The sequence below is a fragment of the Fusarium oxysporum genome, chromosome I (assembly GCF_013085055.1).
Source record: "Fusarium oxysporum Fo47 chromosome I, complete sequence".
NCBI lineage: Eukaryota > Fungi > Ascomycota > Sordariomycetes > Hypocreales > Nectriaceae > Fusarium > Fusarium oxysporum.
Window position 1 is genome coordinate 534,933 of NC_072840.1, and position 17,429 is coordinate 552,361.

Below are 17,429 nucleotides of genomic sequence, written 5' to 3' on the forward strand. Positions count from 1 at the left end.
CGAAGATAAGCGGCAGCAAGAAGGTAGATGTTGCGTCTTGTATTTTCTAGATATGAGTCAATCGGATACTGCAATGCACGAATCCGGTCAAACTGATGATGGTGTCTTGCCTTCTCCTGATGGAGGATATGGCTGGGTCGTGGTGGGCTCGTGCTTCATTTTAAATGCTCTTACTTGGTGTGTAACAGCAGTAAGTGCTCTTTGTTCCTAATCTCACACTGTCTAATCAATTATGCAGTCCTTTGGTGTCTATCTAACAGAATACGTCTCATCCAAAAGGTTCGCTAACGCTAAGCTGATGGAATACGGGCTTATCGGCGGGCTGAACTTCAGTTGTGCTATACTCCTTACTCCGCTAGCAACCCACCTCGCCGGCAGATATCCTTTAAAAGCTGTTATCCTGCTTGGATGCTTCTTACAAAGCATTGGTTACGTAACTGCTCCTTTTGCCTCCAGAGCACAGCATCTGTATCTTACTGAGGGGGCTCTGGTTGGGAGCGGGATCGGCTTCGTCATCGTGCCTAGCACGGCCGTCCTGTCGCAGTGGTTTTCGAAACGGCGCAGTATAGCCAACGGAATCAGCTCTGCCGGCTCTGGTGTCAGAGGAGCAGCCTTTACTTGGGGAACAGCTGCTATGATTAAACATCAGGGGTTAGACTGGGCACTTTGCGCAACTGGTATCATTACCTTCGTAGGCATCGTAATAGCAACTCTTTTGCTTCGACACAGGAATTCTCAGATCTAGCCGAACCAGCGGGCCTTTGATATCGCCCTCCTTCGGTCTAGAGCAGTTATCTTGCTTTTGATGTAGGCTTTCACTAGCATGTTTAGGTATATTTTCCTGCTGTTTTCGCTATCTGAGTTTGCTCCTGCCATAGGGCTATCCCATAAATAGGCCACCGACGTTGTTGGCTTTTTGAACGTAGGGACCGCGACTAGACGTCCCCTTATTGGCCTCGTAAGCGATCGTTTCTCCCGGATTGCCACTGCCTACATGCTTACGCTTCTCTGCAGTCTCGTTTACTTTGTCCTCTGGTTACTGGCCACGTCGTTTGGACTGACACTGTTCTTTTCTATTGTTTGCGGGGCAATCTTGGGAGTCTTCTGGATGGCGAGCATATTTCTCTTCACATTTGCTCCGAATCTTTAGAGCCAAGAGATTTACTAATAACGTTGCACAGACCATTGGTCCATTGTCAGCTGAAGTCGCGGGTATCCGGAATCTCCAAGCAATGCTCTCCCTCGCTTGGGCTGCAACAATCCTCCCTACTGCATGTAAGTGGTGGGCTATGTCACGGCGCCTAAAACGTGATGTAAACTAATCTTGAGTTTCCAGCTGCCGAAGTCATAGCTTTAATGCTCCAAGGATCGCCAGCCCCGAGAACGTATATCTACCCTCAGGTATTCGCAGGTTCATCGTACACGTACATCATTGCAAGCGGATTTCTAGCGGCGTTGTGGATAAACTTGCGTCACAGAGACTCAGTATCCCAAATATGCAGGCTGTCTGGTGGTAGAGTGATGTAGAATTGAACAGTAACTCCCGGTGAATTTTGACTGGGCCAGGCAGCGCTATCTACTGTGTGCACATTGGATAATGCGAGCTTCAAATTGAACTTAACCTAGAGGGAGAGATGAGTGTTGCAAAAATACCTATAGTAGATTAGGTGGCTAGTCTACTTTGGGTGACCTTTACATCATGAATTTTTCCATCAAGCCATAAGCTATTCACTCGCCACAACGATCAAGCCACCCACCTATCACGTTTTTCGACCAGTCAGCGCAGTGTCTGTGCTGTACCCTTGTAGCTCCGATTTACCTCACCCACACGTCAACATCCCACCATGATTGATCTTCTGCGGTCTAGTCTGGACTATCGTTTCTGCTATCCACACGAACTCGCACGTTTAAACTCGACATCTAAGGCAAAGATGCCGCGGAAGGTATGCTGCACAAGTCATCACTGATGAAGCCCACTCACCATTTTACCTGCAGCATAAAACCGCTGCCACTGTTGCAGAAAATCGCGATGCTCAGCGCAGGTCCAGAGCCCGGCGGCAAGAGCTGATTGCAGATCTGCAGGGTCGACTTGAAAAATACGAGCGGATGGGCGTGGAGGCCTCTATTGAGATGCAACGCGTTGCCCAGGCCGTCAGCGTCCAGAACCAACGCCTGAAGGACTTGCTTGGCGTGTACGGGGTCTCGGACCGTGAAATTGAACGATACCTATCCTCCCCGGAGGAACACCATCGGGCATTAACTGATGGATGTCGGTGCAATTCGTGTGGACGTTTATTACTTGGAATAACGCAAATGAGTGCCATGCCGACGGATGATCCGCCTCAGGGCTTATCGTTGTCTGCATCAAGCATGGCTGGAGATGCAGCGCCAATGATGTCAAATCTAATTCCCCCGACAGCTGGCCGAAATCAGCCATCATCTACCGAGCCACTGTTGGAACTGATACAGCCCCAAGAGGAAAACGAAGAAGTCTTGTTTCTTCGTGAAGAGGAGCCAATATCTAACCACGAAATACACGAGGCAAACGGGGCTGGCAATACAGCAGCTTCCAGTTCCTCAGCGCCAACAGACGTGCTCTCGCCGCTCTCTGACTCTTTCGATTCATCAAATTCCATCATCCATTCTAGCAACCAATCTGAGCCCCTGGAAACATCGTGCGACAAAGCGGCAGAAATACTTGTCGAATTTCACAGCCATACAGACCCATCGTGGGCCCGTTCCGCACTGGGGTGTCATGGGGATGACAGCTGCTCTGTTAAAAACACCAAGATCTTTCAGCTCATGGATCACATTCACTAGACGCATATCGACATCAAGGTGGATTCTTTCTAGTATAAAGACTACTAGAAGCAAAATATTATTATTCGATTCCCAGACTCCACATGGAGAAGCCTGGGCGTGACTGGATAATCTATTTATGAAAGTCCATAGAAGCATTGAGACCTTATCCCCGAAGGCGCAGATCAGTGAAAGCTTGGCTCTCACCCCTTTACTTCCAACCCCATCTGTTGGCCATCCAGCGCACGGCATACACCAAGCCTACCAAGACTGGGACTTCGATGAGCGGACCAACGGTGGATGCCAGCGCCTGGTCGCTGTTGGGGCCAAAAGTCGCGACCGCCACGGCGATAGCTAACTCAAAGTTGTTGCTTGCAGCAGTAAAGCTCTGGGTAACTACCATGGAGAACCGGAAGCCAAGCAATCTGCTGACCCACAAAGTAACGAAGAAGATGAGCACGAAATACACTACCAATGGGGCTGCTACCCGGACGACCGATACAATCTGGTGAACAACCTGTCTCCCTTGGGATGCGAACAGAACCAGAATAGTATAGAGTAGGCCGAGGAGAGACCAGGGTGCGAGAAATCTGATAAAGGTCCTCTCATACCAATCAGGTCCAGCGACCTTGCGCAGGGTGATCCGCGTTATGACAGCTGCTCCAAGCGGGATGCCCAGGAAAACAGCCACACTTATAGCAACAACGCTATAGGATATATCAATCGTACCGGATTCGTGGCTGATAATGCGGATGAAGAAGACGGCCATTGGGGCGAAGAGGACCATCTGGAGTATCGAGTTAACAGCGACAAGGATTGCACAGTATTCGTCGTTGCCGCCAGCTAGGCCGTTCCAAATAAGAACCTAAATGCGAGGTGTCAGTATGGTTTATACGCGCCTAAAAGGGACAGATGAACGAACCATGGCAATACATCTCCCAAGACCCACGAGAATAAGACCGGCGCGAAGCTCCGACTTGTCGGGGAGAAACGCCCAGGCCAGGGCAAGCTAAGTGGAAAAAGTGTCAGTATGCTCTCTGTGAAGGGAGACGTACCGGAGGGGAGGGGAATTTACCATGAGGAATGGAGCAATGATCCAGTTGATGAAGATGCTAAAGCAGATCTGCTTCCACATATCCCTGTGGGAAAAGAGTTCGTGGAGCCATTCATATCGCACTTTGCAGAGGATAGGATACATCATAACAAGTAAACCGACAGCTGGCCCAAGGGTCAGTTTTCAAGGATCAAAAGTTCCAGACTTTGGGGCAGGGAACATACCAATAGGTACCGAAACACCGACAAATTTACCCTTCTGCAAGGCTGGGCCCGTCTCGGGAACAAAGTTGCCCAGGATTATACCAATGGACATTGCCAGGAATATCCAGATGGCTAGGTAGCGATCCAGAATACCTAGTCCCTTGAGGGCAGACAGTTGCTTCTCTTGCGGCTCGTGGCTCACGCTCGCAGCTGTGGCCTCAGAATCTTGGCCAGCCTGTCTAGTGCCTCCATTACTTGAGTCTGTGCGAGGTGTATTAGAAGGCTTGGGCTCGTGGCTACTCAGCCCGTTGTTCATCTCCTGTGTCATGATGAAGGCGGCGGTAGACTGTGCGTGGTGGTTGAGTGTGGCTCTGAGACCACCAGCAGCCGTCGATTCGAGCACGATCTTATATGTGAATTTTCGCCGCGTCCATGGGATTCTCCATGTTGATGCAAGTCGTGAAGCACAAGAACGATCGCTGCTGGAAAAGCCGCGTTGGGCCAATCGCAGCGTCGGCCTGACACAGTCCCTACTAGTTGAATTTGCTTAGTGGGTTGCAGAAACTGGCATGTGAGTCCCTGTACTCCATAGTCTGTAATCCATTCCAAATTGATCAATCACGCTTCGGGTCTGACAGAGCCCCAAGACAAGAACCCCACTTAATCTTAGCCCCGGGTAGTACCTGGTCTCCACTGGGTATGACACAGTACCGACCATATCTTAGTGCGTGGAGATTGCCTGTGGTCTTCTCCGCTTAGTTAAAGGGCTGCATACTGAGAAACACCGTCTCTCCCCCCTCCAAGACGTGATGACCCTCACAACATATTTCGGAATACTAAAGACTCGTCCTTGCTCCCATTTCGTCTTCCAAAAGGTCAAACGCGTCTGCTCGTCCAAGATGGCCTCTACCGATGCCGCCACGCCTTGGCACGCCGCCTACCCTCCTCCACTCAACAAGACCCCCCCAGCCACGACACGCCAGGCTGCCTTGGAGATGATGAAGGACTGCAAGAATATCGCTGGCAAGGATTACGTTCTCATTGATCTCCGCCGAACAGATCACGAGGTAGCACCTATATTCCGCAGTTTTTGAAATTCATGACACTTAATAAAAGCACAAACTCATTCATTCTGCCATCCAGGGCGGTACCATTCGCGGATCCATCAATCTGCCGGCACAGAGCCTCTACCCGATGATAGAAACCCTCTACACCATGTTCAAATCGGCAGGGGTTCAAAAGACCATCTGGTATTGCTGTGCGTCTTGATCCATCCCTTCCCAGATCGAGGCATCAATAAAACGGACGTACTAACTCCTCCAGCATCCTCTCGCGGCCGGGGCACGCGCGCAGCCGGGTGGTTCCAGGATCATATCGACAAGCAAGGAGATAGCCATATGGAAAGCGCGATTCTGTATGAAGGCATTACCGGCTGGGCCAAAGCCGGTGGCGAGTTCGTTGAGTGGATGGATGAGTACGATGCGACTGTCTGGAATAGTAAATAGCCAGTATCAAGGAGTAGTTGTACCTGACGGCCAAAGGACAATGAACCACGGCAGCTTGAACTAATAGCAGCTCTGCGACCTGCTAGACAGCCATGACGAATATTTGCGCCAGAAGTTACATAGTCTAATAAATATATCAAGAACAGTTGCTTCATAAACAGCTACTATCCTCGGGGAAGCAGTCAAGAACCTCACCGGGGAGGAAGAATAGTTGTGTCTCAAACATAGAAAACCGAAGACCAGTTCCACCAAGATATAAAGACAGCCTTTGTGGGAGGTCTAGAGGAAGTATTGTTAATTTTTCTGGTGCTCATTTCCCGGAGAATGTTGATGAGGGTTTGCAAAGGGATTCTTGGTTCGCTTCTGAGTAGGCCACCGCCACCTCACACGTTAGGACGGAAAGAGTGAGTTACAATCAGAAAGTCTTGGAGATTCATATTAATATAGGGAAGATCGAATGGTATATCCTTGCTGCAAGGGGGAGAACCTGAGGCGCGATCGTGATGAGCGATAGACATATCCCGAGATATTATACAGACGGCCATCTTCAGTTCGAAGACGAGCTGTGGGTACCAGACGCTGTGGTTACACGTACTCATCCTATCAAAATCAAGATCAACCGTGTTCTGGAAAGTGATCTGAGTTCAGTAAGTAAGTCATTATTCAAGAAGATTCGAGGTATTGACGGCAGGAAATGGTGGAAGGTTAAGTATGATCTTGTCATTTTTACTAGAGAGGCTGCTATGAAGTTCTGGTTAGAGTTTGATGGAAAGGAGGCTGGAGCAGTCCTTGCGAGGTGTGATTAGCGAGTTTACCTCGGTTATTTAGATCGTTATTCTTAAGCATGTGCTCACCAAATGTCGAGGTTTTAAATAATGTATGTCTCTGCAATAATCACCCATGTCTTTCAATATTAAGCAGACAATCGTTTCTCTTCCAGCCATGAAACTGCCCTTCCCTTAAGATACAACCTTAATCTAAAACTGGTTTCCATCCTCGTTGTGCTCCATATGGACCTGTACATGACCCCATCCCTCCACGCCTTGAAGCATGTTCTTGATATCAGCGACGACCTCGTGCCAACCTGTCTCGTCCGAACCAAAGTCCACCGAGATATAGATTATAAGAGGATTGTCTTGGGGATCTGGAACCACTCCGTACTGGAAGAGAGTAAGAAGTGTCAAGCGATCTCTAGTTGCTTGGAATGACTGGAGGAAGTCATGGACTTTAGCACGGACCCAGTCCCAGTTGCCATGGAGGGAGGCGTCGTTGGGCGCGACGAAATAAACCGTCTGCTCAAATTCCGGAGTGACGATCTCGACATGGATATCGCCTTCGCTGATATACGATGCTTTGAACAACTCAGCCAAACTCACAATCATCTCTTGCGCGGCTTTCTCCCAGGTAGGTGTCTTTTCAGAAGACCATGGTGCAACAACTAGGAGCGTTGGTGTTCCACTTCGCATCTTGAGTGAATCTGATCGTCCATATCTTCGATGGGCAGAAGGTTATGCTTCTTGGCGATGGCATGTGCGTTTGGGTTAATACCTTGCGAAATCTGTTGCATAGGGGCGGGGAGACTAGCATCTGAGATTTCTAGAGGCAGTCTGCGAAGTTTTGGCCACGCTACTCGCTTCCACCCGGCAATGACCCGTGGTTTAGTGCGAGCTGGGGTGAAATCTATGGATGCCATTGTAAAGACTTTTGAAAGAATTAGGTAGCTGATCTTTTGATAGCTGATTGATTTCTGAAGTAGAGATGTTGGAGAAGGAGAGAGGAAGACGTATTCAGTGGTTGCGTTACGGGCATTTTCTAATCGTGAGGCAGTAAGGTTTGTGGTTCATGTGATGACGATAGTCTTGAAAGTTTAGCAAACCATTTATGCTCTTAGAGCCTGAACTTCAAGTAGCGCTGCTTGCACGCCGTTGAGTCACACCTAGAAAGAATTAGTAATACCGTGATATAAGTCTGTAGGTTGAGGGAGGGGTTAGATGAAGTTTGAAGCCAAGATACAAAGTCAAGGGCACGTATCACCACGTACAGGGAATATTGTCTCCCAGCGAGCAAAGAAACTTCTGACTCTATCTGGGGTGCTAAATTTGACCGGTGTATGCGCCTACTTACTTATACTAAGTTTATCTAAATCTTTTAAACCTCTGAGATAAAGATCTTAAGTCTTCTTACCTCCCTTAGTTAGTGTACCCCGTGGTCATAATATTAGCCTGATCCACGAAGACAATTGGGAATAGATGCGCTCACTTATCCCAAAGACCATCAGGTCTCTATCACATATGATTCTCAATATACCCAGCAGCAATACCAGCCACAACCTTCATCGCAGCTCCGCTCCTGCAAATCCTGAATCTCCGCCCCCATTGCGGTGGACTGTTGATCTCATTCCATTCCTCCACCTCCTGCACGACGACCGACATCGAGTATATTAGATATCTGGTTTGAGTGCACCGGTGGCATAAAAGAGAATGGCATTGCACAAGGTGGCCTTATTAATTTCCGATCAAACTTTGACGATCATCGCAGGATCGTGGGGTAGACGATCTCCCCCACACGGTGTATAATAAGGAACGGAGAATCGTGGGGTATCTTCCGCTTGGGTCTATTTGCATGCATTCCCGCCTTAGCCCGTTTCAAATTGACGTATCCGCGTATAGGAAAACTGTAAACCTTCCATAACAAGGCTTAATTGAGTATTCGGATAGCTGATGTTACTTCCGCATAGCCAATTTGGGATTTTACATGGATACCATCTATGCCGAGTTGCCGAGCTCGGCATTTGAAGTGGTCGCTCCGGATTCTAATTTTCCCACCTGTCTCCAGCTTAGTTGTACCCAAGTAAGAGAAGTAAAGCCGCCATTCTTCCCTGGTTGAAAGAAGCTTAAGAAGGCGATGGTATTCCCAATGATTTAGTGGTTGATTCTCATGTCAACGTCCTTTAGTTGTTTACAACATGCGCTTCTCAACCATCCTCAGCTCGGTATTGCTTGCAGCGCCTATCCAGGCTGCCAAGCTACTGATATGTTCTGATAGCACCACCGCAAACTATGCCACTGGCAATGCCTTACAGGGGTAAGTAATTCCATCCAAGCAAAGGAACATCTATCCTTACTCATTCATCATGATAGATGGGGCTTTTACATCCAAGACTACACAACCCTGACTGTCTCGAACCTTGCCAAGAATGGTCGCTCCACCAGATCCTTTATCAACGAGGGCCTATGGAGCGACCTGCTGTCAAAGACATCTTCAGGAGATTTCGTGGTTATCGAGATGGGCCACAACGACGACGGGGATCCCACTACATCTGACCGCGCTACCCTTCCAGGCACTGGCGAAGAAACTGTCACCGTCACCACGACCACAGGCAATAAAGAGGTCGTTCACACATTTGGCTGGTATCTGCGCAAGATGATCGCCGACGTCAAGGCCAAGGGAGCAACGCCTATCATCTCCGGTATGGTTAATCGCAACTACTGGACTGGCAACACGCTGCAGTCGAAGTGGCCGTTTGCGGACTACGCTGAAGCTGTGGCTAAGGCCGCTGGAGTTGATTATATCAACCATACAAAATACTCTGTGGCTTTGTTCCAGGCGATGGGTCCTACTAAGGCCAAAACTTATTATCCCAACGATAACACGCACACTAACTGGGACGGTGCGAAATTGAACACACAGACCTTTGTTCAAGCTGTTAAGTATAAGTGTGGCGGGACTAGTGTGCTTAAGAAGTATCTGAACGCGGCTGGTAACGCTATCAAGAGCCCGGCTCAGCAGTCGTGCTAGTGTGTTTGACGGAGGCAATATCCAAGATGGGATGTCACGGATGGATTCGGAACTGAATCTTGTCCTCTTGATATTTCTCGCATAGAGTCAGCCGGCACTTATACTGTAGCAACTTGTCAGGCAATGTGTTTTAACGTCTAGACTACAACCTAGGAGTTGTATGTGCAGTTGAAACCTATGGCTGAGAGCTCATGTTCAAAACTGAACTTAGTTAGGGTAGAAACATTTATATCGAAATAACTTCTACAACTGATTCTTTACCCTTTTCTTCTTGAGTCCCCCAGATCTTCCTATCTCTTCAGTATCTTCAAGCTCTCCTGACTTTTGCATCCTCCTGTTGTCATTCCAGTAGTAGAATATCATACCAGCAACGAGTACAATACTGGCCGCGTAGAGGCACAAGATCTTCAGAAACCCATTGCGATAGTATGGCGCGTCACTTTTCACAAAGATATTCTGTCCAGCGAGTCCTCCCACGTTTGAGCCCGCAACGGCCAGTGCAAGCCCAATGCATCGGACCTGCGGATCAGCAGTATTGATGCTAAACCACGCATCATTGAGACTCTGAGATACCGCCACTCCTGAACCCAGAAGTGTTAGAATAGCGTACTTCATCCAGACGTCACTACTCCCGACAACAGCTAATTGAACCCCCGAGAAAGCGAGTGAGTACACGCCGCAAAGTAGGCAAAGAGGTCCTCGAGACAATGTCTTGTCGCTGACCCAAGATACGAGGATTGCCAAGATGCATACGCCGAAGTTACTAACGGCTGCCAGGAAGCTCGCAGTGGATGGCCCGAAACCGAGGTTCTTGATGATGGTGGGCGTGTAGAAAACCAAACCACCTTTGGGTGTGATGGAGATGGCGTTAATGCCGAAATGACCCCACATTGGAAAGCTGGTCAAGAGAATGCGCAGCGCAGTCTTGGGGCTGATGCCAGAGAGTTTCACGTGCTTGCGCGGATCATCGAGGATGACGCGCTTGGCCAGGATGTCCCTGTCTGCGGCGGTGAACAGGTCGAACCACTTGATACCTGCAAGTGGAAGCGTGTTGGTAGTCGAGCGAGGCATGATCAAGATGAAAACGAAGCCAACGACCAGCGTGAAGAGACCGTCGATGATGAAAAGCCACTGCCATTTTTTCAAACCGCTCGTCTCTGGGATTTTGAAGATCAGGCCTGCGAGAAGTCCGCTTACACCGGCAGAGCAGTAATTCCCAACATACACAAGCGTAGCCCGCATTGCCATCTCCTTCCTCGTGTAAAAAGACGCAAGAATCGTCAGCGCAGCAGCAAGGTATCCGGCTTCCCACATTCCCAGCAGGAATCGCGTGGCGTAGAATCCCGATTTGTTGTGGACAGCTGCTTGCGCCGTTGCGATTGTTCCCCACGCCAAAATCTGGATAATCAGCCAAAGCGCAGGCCCGATTCGGGATAGGACCATGTTGAAAGGTATCTCGAATATTACGACGGCTGCGAGCATGAGCTGGTTTCCGGTGTTGACGTTATCGTTGTTTATGCGGAGATCTTCGGTGAAGCTTGTTGTCATGGCGTAGCCGACGTTTCCTCTGTCGAGTTGGAGGGCGAAAAGGCCGAGCATGAGCATGGGTAAGATGGTGAAGTCGATTCTGGTCAGACGTGTTAGTATCGACACATGATATTGGGGGGAGATCGACGCACTTTCTTCTCAGCTTGACTTCAGCCTTGTCAGTCCAGTCACAGATAGGTAGTTGACTTTGTGACTCCTCCGCTCCTGTTTTTACAATGGAGCTGTCCACTTGGGGCTCATGTTGGGAAGCCATCTTGGCCATGTTCAGAGGCTGACAGGCAATTAATCACGATGTTAGGCATGCAGGTTTTTGGGGGAACTTGGTGCTTTATAACGCACTAAGTTGGGGTCAAGTCGAGTATGGGTGGCTAGCTGAATGCCCCGCTCCACTGACGTGTCGAAGATCCATTAACCTACCTTGAAATTGAGATGGCTGTCGAGGATCTGCACAATTGCAGTAATATATGCACTGAATTGGGTTCAGTGCGTTATCCGATCGCCGGCTTGCGGCCCGGGCTAGCTACTGTAAGCCAGTAAATTCATCTTCGGTATAGTAGTGGTGATCAGCCAATCACTGACTGGGAGGAAAGCGGAGCAGGCCGATCTGTGGACTCGGCGATCGTTGATCATCGCTGCAAAGATCAATTTTCGGATACCCTACACGTGAGCATGCTCGACATCGCGAGGTCGCCCTCGCTCTTCTCCGCGGCTCCTCAATAAGAGAATTGAATGATAACTTGCGTCTTTGAATGTAATTGTGCAAGCAGAGGACAATTTGATGTAAGCAAAGTCAATTCTGGAGTAGAGGCTTGTTGGTGACTACACAGGAAGGGTGCTTGCTCAGACAAACATGAGGTAAGCTAAGCTAAGGGGATGGGAATGGAAGCCTTTATATCCATAATTTGCTTGACCAAGTATATCATAGCCAGGCGTCAGGCGCAAGCCAGATCAACAGATTGTTAGGAAACGCCTGGCAATGTCAACAAGTTTGTGTAACACCAATCTGGTCTAGGCTTTAGCGAGGTTGCGTAACATGGCCAGGCAGGAGATCCTTTTCTGTTTTTCCATTTACTTGGAGGTTTCTCTTCCGCCTGAAATTACTCCGCAGCTCATCTCGTTCTTGAACTCTTCATCTTCTCCCTCGCAATGTTGTCATATATCTCTACAACATGGGATCAAGTTCAGCATCTCGATGTCCCGACCTCAGAGAGATTGTCACGCTGTGACCGCATCCTCGGTGCCGCGTGCGTGAAGCGGCGGGCTCTCAAGAAGCTTGAGCCAGCTGAGCGGCTTCCTCCCGCATATGTTTTAGAGCTCTGGCTGATTCTTCTTTTCGCCAGAATCATTATCATCATCAACTTTATATATACTATCGTCACCTTCTCCATCAAAAAGGCAACCCTCGCCACGTGCATATTTCGCCTTTCACTACCAATCGACCTATATACAACATTTTGCCACAGTCTCTCCCTCTCCTACATGGGCATCAAGGAGCAAAGCCCCCGGAAGCCCGTGGGTTCTACCACAGTCTTCTGCCCTTGTCACCTCTGCTAACTACTGTATGAGATACTGTAGGACTCTAACAGCCCGCCCTGTAGGGCATATTCCTCCTCCCTCCCCTTTGGGAGGTGACAGTCCCTTCAATTTTGATGGCCCAACTCCGTATGCCACAGAACATGGCAGACAGACTTGCCAACACTGTTGGTAGCGACACAGCAGGACAGATCAGGCAATTGCAACACCTCCTCGGTCCCAGTTTTGAGCGCCGTGACTTGGTGTTTACACTCCTCGCATCACGCTAAAACTTTGAGCTTTGTTCTGAGCTCGTTGATAAAGCCCGCGACCGACAAGGGGATGAAAATAACGAGGATAGCGTCAACTATATATTAGCCGGAGCAGGGAGCTGGCCCTGAAAACCGGCCACTAAGTGAGGTTCTCCCTCAAGCATCAAAGTTCCTGCTCAACAAACATGGGCGGCCCAGAGTATTCATTTATGAAGGACCATATATGTCTAACATGACATATTCAGAGGAGCTCTATGTGGCCTTGGAGGACTTTGCACCGGCCCACCCTAGGGACAAGCTCAACGCAGTCGCACTGCTCTTCGCGACTCAACTTTGGTTCGACATCATGGAGTATCCAAATGATTTGGAGGAGACATTCGCAACCTCTCCCCTATCAGCCTTCTAGTCTTCCTCGTCAACTTCAGACATTGGCTGAAGATCCAAGAGTACCTCCAATATCTCCGATCCATCCGCCCATGTCGATGGATGAAAGAGATGGTTGGTGAGCGTGGGAATGAGTTTCAGAGACTTCGACGTTACCAAACCACATTCTGTCCAAATGTCTGGTCCTCCAGACTCCATCAGCATCCAAGGCTATCGCAGACTGAGCAGGCCATAATGGGGATGCCAAATCTCCGCATTTTGGGTCTTCCATCTTATCGCCAACAGCGAGGTCCTACCATGATCCTTGGCATGCCAATGCCCATTACAGAGTTGTCATTCTAGGGCTTACTTTCCTTATGCCTGAATCAAACCCAGAAGAATTCCAATTAACTCAAACTTCTGGAAGGCAATATGCGGTCCTGATCTTGTCCTCTTCCTAAACTTGCCAATCTTCCTGAACTGAAAGATCTCAAGGATTCGCTCAACGAAGTTCATGGCCCAGCGCTTGCCAACGCGTGGCGCGTCGCGACCCGCGAGCAGTCGATTGGCCATGTCTTCCGCACCAAGCAGTGGCGGAGGAAATCCTCGTGACTTAAGTCAGCCATTCACCCATTTCTACCCCACACCGCAATAATCAATATTCATGCAGGCAAGCGTATGTCAAGGTTATAATTGGACCACGTATACCACGATTCGCATTATTGTATTTACAATACAGCCTGATTGTGCAGTCATATTACACAGCCACTACTGCTGATCATATCACCTACTGGTTGGAGCCCAACATGGGCAGCATACAATTCGTCTTTAAATGAGGGTTGTTTGCCATTTCACCAAACTTAGAGACATCCCTCATTATCACCCGCAATAACCATCTTTGAACTTGTCCTGAATCCCATTCCCAGCATGGCCGAGGCTTTCGGCATTGCCGGCAGCGCTTTCGGAACAGTTTCCCTGGGACTCCAGCTATTCACCGAGATATCTAAGTATCTCGATAGCGTTGAAGGCCGGGATGAAGATCTTGAGCGCGCAAAGAATTATGCGCGAGACTTTCAGTCATCCTTAATCTCGCTGAGGACATGGGCTTCTAATACGGGTTTTAGTGATACCGACCTTGAAAGAGCGATCAACCAAGGCCAGGCCAATTGTGCGGGCGCCATCAACGATTTGTCAAAGATGGTTGCAGAATTGAAAGGTCAGGATCTGAAACCCAACAGTCGCACTTCGAAGGCCAGGACCCTTTATGTCAAACTCAAATATCCATTCAAAAAGCAAAACTTGGAGAACTTGGAGAAACAATTATTCAATGCAATCAGCGTTCTACAGTTCGCCCTAAATATTTTGCACGTGTGAGAGAACTACTACCAGCCTTACTTGGGATAGATGCTAAGTCCAGCGATCAGAAAGAGTGGTTATGTTACCCAAATTTCCATCCAAGGTATAGAACAGACTCTCGGCGATATACTTACTCGACTTCCCGAGCCCAATAGGTCAAATTGTAACAATCTGCTCCTTGATAGGGATGAAGATGCCGCCGAAACGGCTATCGACAGCGTCGTATGCCCGCGAGATCCAACGCCGGTGTCAGCAATTAAATCAACAAGATATCAAAATGGGAATTTGTGGACGATGAATTCCTTCTGCATCTGCCGAAAGAACTATAAACGGCGCGAACGGCGACAATGGGGTCCTTTCATTGTCGAAAATGAAATGAGCTTCACAGACTATCATTCACCTGGGTGCCCGTTTTCAACGCAGCAACCTCTGAAACAACAAACAAAGCGGACATTGAAATTTCCTATCCCTTTTATTGACAAGCGCTGGAGAAACACCGGCCAATTTTCGCTATTCCTTACAGCAGGCACCGGTGGGATGGGTTTCGGTCAAAGTCTTGCCTGGGTTGAAACGGTCGACACAGGCCAGTCCCCTTCCTTCAAGATTGTAGAAATAGCGATATGTCATCAACCTCTCACTACAAATGAAGACAGTGAGGCACTCTTATTGTCATGTTACAGGCGACTCAAGTGGTGTTTTGCCAACAGAAGGGCGTCAATTACCGATGTGGACCGATCTGGTCGATCGATCGTCGATCACATAACATCCGCCACCTTATTTGTATGTTGTTCATATGTTTCCAACAGGATCTACCCTGACTTTCTCTCCATTAGGCTCTCACTTCAGGCAGAGTCTGTTTTGGTGATGAAGCTCTACAAGTCTTTTGTATGCTGGCCCCTTTCATCAATCCTGCCACACATCCAGAATCAAGAACAAGGTATGTCTTTATCAAATCAATAAACGCATGTATTCGGTGGAATGAATTTTACAGAAGCAAGATTATTAATCGCAAAAGCCATGTAGTTCACCACTTCTAGCGCTGCTTTGCCAAAATATGATAACTCTAAATTCCACAATGTATGGCGAAGCGATCAGTTCTCTTCTGTCCAGGTGTGATGAGTCTGCAGGTCAAGATTGCACGTCTCCATACTCTTACAACATCCCTCGGCAGCAATTTGACTTAGTTAAAGACTTCCCAGAAATATCTAACTGTGAGTAGTTTGCTCTGACTTTCATGTTGCCAACATTGATTCTTTCACATTTTCTAACCTTGATAGATCTCGAATTTGGTCAGCTCAGTAGGCTCGTTCTCATGGAAGATCAGGATAAAGTCAAAGACTTTCTAGAGAAATATCCATCATCCATCAATGAGATCAATTATCTTGGTCAGACTCCTGTACACATCGCGGTTCAGACTCAGGATGCGACGATCTTGAGAGTGCTTGTCAATCATGCAGATCGCAAGGTGCTGAACACTAAAGATAATAACGGTCATTATGCAATCGATCATGCGACTGACGCATTATGTCATGCTCGTAAACCTGGAAAAGAACCGGGATCGAAAGTATGTAACGGCTGCAAAGTCCTCGACGTACTACTCCGCTCCGAATCGGCGATTTTTACACATTCTGTCCAACGAGCCATGCAGCTACCGTGGATTCATGACATCCCTAGCTGCATAGAGGGCAAAAAGAATATCATCCGGTGTCTAGCCTTGCGAAGGAAGGAGCTGAGAACACTAGTACAACGCGAGCTCACTCCAGCAGAAAGACAAAACTTGAAATTGTGCCAAGCTGGTATTCTAGATCAGAACGCGGTCCTGGCCCAGCGGTGCCTGGAGGCAAAGAAATGCCAGGTTCCGATGCATCTGAAAGTGTACGATAATGCTGAGAGACCAGAGGATTCCAAATCAATCTACCTGCTTATCTCTCATGGCGAAGTTGCCGAATCTGCACTGCAAAGTGGCTTCCTTATGCCGATAACTTTATTTGATGACGTCTTTCGCTCGCTAGCGGAATGGCTGGGCTCTAGTCGTTCCATCCCTGGCAATCAAGCCTTCTTGTTCTCATCATATATCTGTTGGTTGGTTGATCATGGGGGGGATCTCCACTCCACTGTCCCGAATCTAGGGGGCCGTAAAACAGCAGCGCACTACCTAATGGCCTACCTCGGCAGGAGTCAATGGTCTTTCCAGCTTGGAAATCGCGTCCCTCTGTCACCAAAAGTCTCAAGCATCATTTTTGAGGAAGATAATGTTGACGACTGCCGATGCCAATGTTCCCCAAAAGGATGCACGCCTTTGACCAAATTTCTAGCTGTCATAAATCGGAAACAGACTTGGGTTCTCAAGTTCGGGATTTCCAAAACCATAAGTAGTGTCCTTAAACACTTTGAATATCTGTATGGTCTACTAGGCCATGTTGGCTACAACCTAGCCAAGGAACATTGGATTGATAGCGCGGCTGTGCGTCACTTTACGTTTTTGATCCTTGATCTTCGTCATACTTGTTGCCGCTTAGGTTATGCCTGTGGTGAGGAGGCCTCTGGTCCATTATCGACAGGAGATCGTCACGAGATTGAAGAGGAGGACAGCTCGCGACTAGAGCTATTTGAACAACTCGTTACGGAGTTCGGAAGAGAGCGTGGTAATTATGCTGATCTGTTATCCTTTGCACGAGAGTATTGGGCTCCAAAGATGGAGGCTGTCGACCGAGGAATCGAGTCATATGTCCTGACAGAAACTCAGCGACAATCAGCTGAGGCAGCTGGAGTTGTATGGGAATGTTATGGCCCACAGCTTCCACCGTGTGGCGATAGCATAACGGTAGAGACAGAGGAAGAAGAGGTGGTTAGTGAACTGGAGAAAGTTCTGAGGGAGTTAGATGAAATTGCTACAGATCCTGCAAGACCAAGTCTTGTATAGAAAAGGCTAGTAGTTGATAGCAATATCAATTATTGTAGAATTGGTTTTCTGCCTTGTTTTGTACGGGGTAGAGCGGCGATTTATTATTTAGTTAAA

The 17,429-nt window shown here is 48.4% G+C and overlaps 9 protein-coding genes across 9 annotated transcripts; 6 read left to right on the top strand and 3 right to left on the bottom strand.

Annotated features, from left to right (window-relative positions):
- Positions 1-73: 73 nt before the first annotated feature.
- Positions 74-1,150, top strand: FOBCDRAFT_234969 (major facilitator superfamily transporter; the record flags this gene model as incomplete). The annotated part of the gene is made up of 3 exons (XM_059610003.1): positions 74-190; positions 239-691; positions 896-1,150. 3 exons carry the CDS (start codon positions 74-76, stop codon positions 1,148-1,150), a joined length of 825 nt encoding a protein of 274 aa, XP_059466522.1.
- An 866-nt stretch (positions 1,151-2,016) lies between these two features.
- Positions 2,017-2,865, top strand: FOBCDRAFT_209967 (uncharacterized protein). The gene has a single exon (XM_054702634.2). The coding sequence runs from the start codon at positions 2,107-2,109 to the stop codon at positions 2,818-2,820; it is 714 nt and encodes a 237-aa protein (XP_054558609.2). The 5' UTR covers positions 2,017-2,106; the 3' UTR covers positions 2,821-2,865.
- A 48-nt stretch (positions 2,866-2,913) lies between these two features.
- On the bottom strand, positions 2,914-4,384 carry FOBCDRAFT_246423 (arsenical-resistance protein; the record flags this gene model as incomplete). Its single annotated transcript, XM_059610778.1, has 5 exons — positions 2,914-3,664; positions 3,722-3,808; positions 3,875-4,017; positions 4,078-4,216; positions 4,259-4,384. 5 exons carry the CDS (start codon positions 4,382-4,384, stop codon positions 3,011-3,013), a joined length of 1,149 nt encoding a protein of 382 aa, XP_059463742.1. The 3' UTR covers positions 2,914-3,010.
- Positions 4,385-4,832: 448 nt separating this feature from the next.
- FOBCDRAFT_254903 (Rhodanese-like domain-containing protein) lies at positions 4,833-5,669 on the top strand. Its single transcript, XM_059611154.1, has 3 exons — positions 4,833-5,123; positions 5,200-5,314; positions 5,380-5,669. Exons 1-3 carry the CDS (start codon positions 4,866-4,868, stop codon positions 5,559-5,561), a joined length of 555 nt encoding a protein of 184 aa, XP_059463743.1. The 5' UTR covers positions 4,833-4,865; the 3' UTR covers positions 5,562-5,669.
- Positions 5,670-6,538: 869 nt separating this feature from the next.
- On the bottom strand, positions 6,539-7,027 carry FOBCDRAFT_266475 (uncharacterized protein; the record flags this gene model as incomplete). Its single annotated transcript, XM_054702636.2, has 1 exon — positions 6,539-7,027. The coding sequence occupies one exon, from the start codon at positions 7,025-7,027 to the stop codon at positions 6,539-6,541; it is 489 nt and encodes a 162-aa protein (XP_054558611.2).
- Positions 7,028-8,468: 1,441 nt separating this feature from the next.
- Positions 8,469-9,359, top strand: FOBCDRAFT_254904 (SGNH hydrolase-type esterase domain-containing protein; the record flags this gene model as incomplete). The annotated part of the gene is made up of 2 exons (XM_031180462.3): positions 8,469-8,645; positions 8,702-9,359. Exons 1-2 carry the CDS (start codon positions 8,527-8,529, stop codon positions 9,357-9,359), a joined length of 777 nt encoding a protein of 258 aa, XP_031041230.2. The 5' UTR covers positions 8,469-8,526.
- Positions 9,360-9,649: 290 nt separating this feature from the next.
- On the bottom strand, positions 9,650-11,160 carry FOBCDRAFT_234972 (major facilitator superfamily domain-containing protein; the record flags this gene model as incomplete). Its single annotated transcript, XM_059610004.1, has 3 exons — positions 9,650-9,693; positions 9,725-10,986; positions 11,039-11,160. 3 exons carry the CDS (start codon positions 11,158-11,160, stop codon positions 9,650-9,652), a joined length of 1,428 nt encoding a protein of 475 aa, XP_059463744.1.
- An 893-nt stretch (positions 11,161-12,053) lies between these two features.
- On the top strand, positions 12,054-13,097 carry FOBCDRAFT_266478 (uncharacterized protein; the record flags this gene model as incomplete). Its single annotated transcript, XM_059611391.1, has 2 exons — positions 12,054-12,423; positions 12,937-13,097. The coding sequence occupies 2 exons, from the start codon at positions 12,054-12,056 to the stop codon at positions 13,095-13,097; spliced, it is 531 nt and encodes a 176-aa protein (XP_059463745.1).
- An 884-nt stretch (positions 13,098-13,981) lies between these two features.
- Positions 13,982-17,333, top strand: FOBCDRAFT_194209 (uncharacterized protein; the record flags this gene model as incomplete). Its single annotated transcript, XM_054702638.2, has 5 exons — positions 13,982-14,422; positions 14,459-15,190; positions 15,244-15,347; positions 15,521-15,621; positions 15,688-17,333. 5 exons carry the CDS (start codon positions 13,982-13,984, stop codon positions 17,331-17,333), a joined length of 3,024 nt encoding a protein of 1,007 aa, XP_054558613.2.
- Between the last annotated feature and the right edge of the window lie 96 nt (positions 17,334-17,429).